This window comes from Phalacrocorax aristotelis, chromosome 7 (assembly GCF_949628215.1).
Source record: "Phalacrocorax aristotelis chromosome 7, bGulAri2.1, whole genome shotgun sequence".
Lineage (NCBI taxonomy): Eukaryota > Metazoa > Chordata > Aves > Suliformes > Phalacrocoracidae > Phalacrocorax > Phalacrocorax aristotelis.
This window is the reverse complement of record NC_134282.1, coordinates 39,385,517-39,392,159: the sequence shown is the minus strand read 5'-3', so window position 1 is coordinate 39,392,159 and position 6,643 is coordinate 39,385,517. Positions and strand designations below refer to the sequence as shown.

The following is a 6,643-nucleotide window of genomic DNA, read 5'->3' as shown; positions in this document are numbered from 1 at the left end:
CATAAATTATATGTCCAAATAAATCCTGTCCGTGTTTTGATTTACACTAATTTCTGATCTAAAAATGAAATAAAGCCCAAGTTGCAGCATACTTAAAGTCTTACAATGCCTGAATATAATACTGAAGTCACACCTACAATTGCAAGTGTCTACAGCGGTGCTTTACTTTGTGCTCATTGGAATATTCCTGTCTCACCCCAAACAAGTCATCCAATACCTTGAAAGACATCAGGAGCCTGCTCCTGTCAGAGCAAACACATCTTAGAATAACTTAATGAATGCTGCCCTTTTAATCACCTGTGCAATAATGAATCTGCAATATTCAAAAGTAACCCCCCCCCCCCAACCACAAACACAAAAAATACAACAAAAACCAAAAAACAAAAAAAGCCCCAAACAAACAAAAACCAAAAAACCTCTTCCTTCCTTTTTGTGTTTCCTGAAAGAAATATTGGAACATTTTTAATTATAAGGCAAACTGTATCCATGACTTAATAGTCTGTATGGTATAAAGTTTCATAGCTTAAGAGGAGTTTGATGTCCTGCTCACATTGACACCATTCTGATTATACACGCTTCTATACCAGAGATGAATGTATACATTTAATGACTAAAACATTAAACATACAAGATGAATAAATTAATAGCTACAACTGGGGATTATTACGTCAAATATGAGTTAGCAAAATTACAGCTATTTATGTACTCATTTGTTTCCCCAAAACACACTTCAAAATATACACAAAATTTGTATTTGAGATGTTTAGGCATTATTTCTACCCCTCTTGTTTGCACTCCTAGGCAGAAATTTAAATGCAATCCCTACCAAATCTATTATGCTGATTTGCAGAAGGGCTCTGCTCCAACCAATTTGAATACCTTTTGCCCTGACAGTGCTAATTTGCTACAAGGGGAAGCAATTCTATAAAAAACAAAAAGTCATGGGGAAACAAAAAAAATTAAAAATGTACTGCAAGGAAGGAACTCTGAATATGCTTTGATTACATCAAAGCATATGCTGCTCAGTTAGGGAAACAGTTGTCTAAGCAGGCCACTCTCAACAAGCAGCCCTAAGAATAAAAGACTAGTTGGCAGGACTTAGCTTTTAAAAGCCATCTTATAATTTAAATCAACATAGAACACACAAAAAAACCCAGAGACTCAGCTTAGCAGTTTCAAAACACCTTGCAAAAAGCAAGTGTGCTCCTTCTACAAGTCTTACCCATCAGATGTGCATTCAGAGAACTGTGTGTTAAATTCCAGTATTCCTCTTCAAAAAGATATTTATTTCAGAAGGTATCATTTAGTAGCTATGGTGCTAGGCTTTAATACCCCACCAGTAACTAGTTTCCGTTTTAAAGATAAGAATGGATAAAGCTTTATTGCTGTGGTCATACAAGTAATTTAAAGGTAATTTTAGGGCTTTTCCTTAAAAGGGTTACACATAAACATTTATCTGTAACTGTATGATGTTAAAATTGGGAGGTGCACTTTGATAGTGTAAAGATAGTACAATTATTTTTTGTCATGACAGCCCCTTTCCAGCAAAACCCAAAAATTAAGCAGAAGCAGAATCTGTGTATTCCTTTTTCTTCCAGGATTCAAAAAGTAAATAATCTTCAGAAGATGATTTCATCAAGTCTATTTATTAATGCATTTCAAGTTTCAAAAAACCTTACATATCTTTGCACAATACTTTATTTTTTGCATTTTTAGTAAAAATTTCCAAAATGAACAAAAAAGATACTGTATAAAACACAGTGGACATGTAATCGACAGTAGTATTCCATTTCATTTTCCAGAACTTTGATTCGGTTTTACGACATCTTGACTTGCAGTGGAGAGTTCAGTGCACACTTTTGTTTTCAGAAAACAGAACTTAGACTCAAAATAAAATAGGGCAGCATTTGTCTGCCAGAATCCTACCACAGGATAACATTACAGGCAAAAAATTTATGCTCCAAAGTCCACCACACTTCAGAAGTTACTAAGAACTCTTGCTGAATAAAACTCACCATTTTAGAAATGCAAACCCACTTCCAATCTTTGCACAGTCTTAAAACAAATGTATTTAAAATGACTTAAAAGCAACTACATACGCTTCTAACTAGTTAAGACCATTTAGAATTATTTATATAGTCTATTGGACTTGGGGTATCATGTACAAAATTTGTCTCTAAACCATGTACAAAAAGTCGGATTTTGAAAAAGTTACCACATACTGTACAAGTTTACAAGGAAGAGATCCCATTAGATTCTGTAACATTTTTGGCCTTGCTGGCTTGCGTCACATTATGAGAATGATTGTGTAAACCTTATACTCTTAAAATAAAACAAAAACGAAAAACCAAACAAATGGAGCCTGTCCAACCCTTAGTAAATTTCCTCCTAAAGCAAAGCCAGGAAAATTATAGCCATTTGCATCTCTAATTAGCTTGCTGCTTTTGGAAAACAAGCAATAAATATATCACAAGCTTAAACATTTTGTAATGCCCCCTTTCATCTCCTGCATAGCAGTAAGCACCTTAAGACATCTTTTGTTTCCTCTTTCAAAAAAGCCAATTATTTACATTTGTAATAAAAACTTTGGAATGGGACATTGTGCTTTTGAAATTCACTACTGGTAGAAAATGTGGGCAAATTGGTAGTCCTAACTACAATTTTAACTCTGTCACAGGAGCTGGGCAAATCACTCTATTTTAGTGGTTATCAGTCAACAGTATCATGCCGAAAAGTTATCCAAATATCTGATAAATTAAAAAAGAAAATTAAAAAATCCTACAGCTTTTCTTTCTTTCCACATCCCTCAGAACATGAATTTAATTATCGTACTTTAAGAATATTTGAAAAGCCCAAATAAACTGGTTGCTATTTTTAAAAGAAGTTGAACAACAGGCAGAATTTTCTAATAAAGCATGGAAATATTTCATTTAACTATTCATTATTTAACTGAATAATCAGACAAATTAAAAATATTTAAGCTGAGCTACAAGAAATTAGACTTATATAAAACACTTGAAACATTCTGGCATTTGCAAAGTTTGCAGGACACCTGTCACATCTCTAAAATACCATACAGTCTGGTATGCTATGTCTTAGCAGCTGTTTGATAAAGATGAAATGAATGCCTGAAACAACTTTGATCATAATAAAAGTTTGATTTGATTCAAAATTGCTGTGTAAAGCATCACAAGATCCTTGACCATTACACACCATCATCCTCTGTTATCCTGAGTATGTCAATTAAACAGTAATTTCTTCATTAATAGCAGAAGAGATTTATAATACAAAGAAACATCCATATTGCAATTCTCTTGTTTACAATTGCACACAAGTACGGGTGTACGTTAGAAATACATGTCTGCATATAACAATGTATATACATTGCCAAGCAATGTCTCCAATGCTGAGGTGGTCTAGCTTCCTAGCCTTGTCTGGCAGTTGAAAAATATATATTTTTTTTCAATTCTTGAGTAAAAGTTTTACTACAGCCACATTTGCCTGCAAGTGAAGAAAATGCAGCAATGAAGAGCACAGAAAGGGGAAAGAATCATGATACTCCAGGAGTTTGTGCCGCTAAATTAAAAATATGCAAGAAAAACACTTTTTGAGCTGGAAAATTTGCTCATTAAAAATTTAACCATTTCCACTTCTTTTGAGGGCATATCAGTCTTTTTTCCCCTCTTCAATTCTTGAGAGTTATACTGGGGACAATGACTTAGTAGGTTTTCTTTGGAGTGAGTTTTCCCATTGTAGGCACTAGGAAGAACCAAGGCAAAAAGCTGCAGTCAACGTCTCATATGTCCCATCTGATAACTCTCTCGGGGCCTTTGCCGCTGTGGTGGCTGAGTGGTTTGTGGTGGTCTCCTCCTTTTTAAAGTGCCTTTTCCAAAGAGAAGTACACATTAATAAAATAAATTAAAAAAAAGGATATTCTTTCCAGAAGAGTTGCCCTAGCCATTCAAATTAAATATTAATTAAATAAAAAAACTTCTGAGAGGCTTCAGATTTAGACCTGCAAGGTTTTAAAAAGATGATTAACTGTGTGGATTATTTACAGAATACATTTTATCATGTCAAAAGTAGTTCCTTAAACAGGCTGATTCTTACAAAATGTAGCATGGCATAGCAAATAAAAGGAACTCTGGCTTAGAAAAAGTCTTCAAAGCTTTCTTCTAATATGCATATTTTGTTACAGGAAAATAAGGCAAGAGTTCTATTTTTATGAATTGTTTCACTGGCATGAATTCCATTTGTAGTTTCACAGGGCCAGACTAAGAACTGCAGGTTAGGACACCTGAAATTTCTGTTTAGGACAAAATAGTTGAGGATAAAACATTTCTCTATAAATTTGATTACCTCGTATACTCACCTGGAAGTGGTTTATGAGGAGGCAGCTTTGGATTACTGCTTGGAGTATGAACACTGCATATCTTAATGAAACCAGCCATTAACATGATCAAGGCAATTCCCATAAGCAACACTGCCCACCAATAAGCCTAAAAACATACAAAAATTATTTTTGGGAGGCTGGCACACATGCACAAGAGACAGGGGTCATTGAATATGGCTTTCCTTTGCCTTTTAGAAGTAATCAAAAAAGCTGTTCTGAAACATCACTTAAAAGACCATAACATTTTAAAGAAAAATATCCTCAAAGTTCTTACACAAAAAAAACCCCCAATACTTCAAATTCATTCTACAATCAGAAGAGTATTTCAGAGAAGATAGGCTACAACAGTTATATAAGCCTAAAACAATCAACAGCTTACACAAAATTGACTATGTAGCTCTAACAGTTTCATTGTAGCTCTCCTCCCAGTCTATTAATAGGAAAGTATCACCTAGTGCAGTAGAAAAGAAATCCTAGAGATCAATATATTTAGTTCCTCAAAAGAAATCAGAACATTAAAATATGAAGAGTTAAAACAGGTAAGCCCAGTAAATGAAAAACATGAGCATTAACAACAAAACAGACAGTGGAGTGAACAGAGGTATTTACACAGAATATTTACTTGTTTATTTGTTATTTATTTGTTTCTGTTCCATTCAATCTGTCAAACTTACTTGCTGCACTCAAGGTGCTTATAGAAAAACTAGTAAAACAAGGACTGATTATACTTCGAGGAATGCTGAAGTACTGTATATATACAGCAACACCTACCGACTGTGAATACTGATTAACAAGAAAGTTTTATATGAGACTGGTAACATAAAAAAATACTTACCACAATCCATTCTGCAATATTTTCATATAGCTCAGGATTAAAAATTGCTTTCTTTAATCTAGCTAGAGGGCCATCAGCATCTACTAGCCGACACCTCATAAACACATCACAGTAGCCTTTGAAATCATTACAAGGAGATCCAGGTTGCAAAGTAATAGTTTTACGACTGAAGTATTTCTCCCACTGTTTAGAGCCTGTACTTGCACAAGTAGCTGGGTCCACTGAAAAGTGAATACAAATTAGATCAAACTGTTATTGAATTAAAACATACGTGCATGAATATCTTGGTGTTCAATTGTTCAAAATGCTTTTGAAAAATTTCAAGTTTCTATTTATCTGTAAAAACTCAAAATATATTGTTTATTTCCTATAAAATATAATGCAATGTCTATATGAAACTAAGTATGAACAAAATCGCAGTAGGCTCTCAAGTTAACAAAAACTAATATAAACGCTGTGAGAAGACTCCTCAGATACATACTGCTGTATTAGGCTTAATATTCAGACAAATCTTACTTTTTCTCATGCAGCAGACATGACACAATTCTCTGTCGTCCTTGCCATCTGAACTAGCACACGTACACTCCTCCAAGCCGTGTTTCTCACAGATAGAGCCAGCACATTGCTGTTTGAGACAAAAGGCACAAAAATACAAAAATCAATTTCACTTTTAAGCGCGCTAACATTAGGAGAGATTAATTTTTAACAGCTGAAAGCATAACCAAAGGTTTAAAGATGATCATGAATAAAAATAGTAGCTTGAATGTCTTTTGAAGTTTATAAAACAAAAAAATTATTTCAGTTATTCAATTGCAGTGTTTAGGCTTATTTGATAATTTTTTCAAAGGTGATTTATCCTATTTTATTTTTTAATGCTCTGTTTTCTTTTAGGCCTCAGAGTACCCTGCAAAACACTCACAGCACTGTAATTCACACTGAAACATGATGACCTAAAACCATAGTTAGGAAAATAAATCAAAAGCATGTCTTAAAAAATATTTTCTTTAAGAAAATAATAGTAGAAATTTATGGCAGGACAGATTCTGTATTTAATTCTACTGTGGGAAGAGCCTTAAATTTCAAATAAGAGAAAAATCCAGTGTATTTATAGTCTTGTTTCAAAATCAACTAACTATATAAAGACAATTCCTCTATCTTTAAGGTAATTAAATTAGCTGAAAAATTGTTACAAGTAGTATCATTTGATTACAAGTCTGGACTGCAGGAAAACAGAAACTTAGAGCAATGCAAGTTACAGCTCTTTAAGAAGATTACTTTTGCTTGTCTCTGCTTCTAGGTAAACATAGGTCAATTTATAAAAGACTTCCCATCAATATTTCATAGCAACTGCCATGGACTCTTTAACCTAGGAAACTAATGGCAGTTCAGAATAATTCTATATGCTTGCACATGTG

General features: G+C 33.7%; 1 protein-coding gene across 2 annotated transcripts in view; it reads right to left on the bottom strand.

Annotated features, from left to right (window-relative positions):
* Positions 1 to 1,627: 1,627 nt before the first annotated feature.
* ADAM10 (ADAM metallopeptidase domain 10) overlaps positions 1,628 to 6,643 on the bottom strand; it is a 52,241-nt gene continuing 47,225 nt past the window's right edge. For both annotated transcript variants that reach the window (XM_075100240.1, XM_075100242.1), the window contains 4 exons: positions 5,745 to 5,853; positions 5,229 to 5,449; positions 4,373 to 4,499; positions 1,628 to 3,883 (listed from right to left, as the gene is read on the bottom strand). In XM_075100240.1, coding sequence (XP_074956341.1) covers positions 3,789 to 3,883; positions 4,373 to 4,499; positions 5,229 to 5,449; positions 5,745 to 5,853 — 552 coding nt within the window. In that variant the 3' untranslated portion in view covers positions 1,628 to 3,788. The remainder of the gene's footprint in view (positions 3,884 to 4,372; positions 4,500 to 5,228; positions 5,450 to 5,744; positions 5,854 to 6,643) is intronic.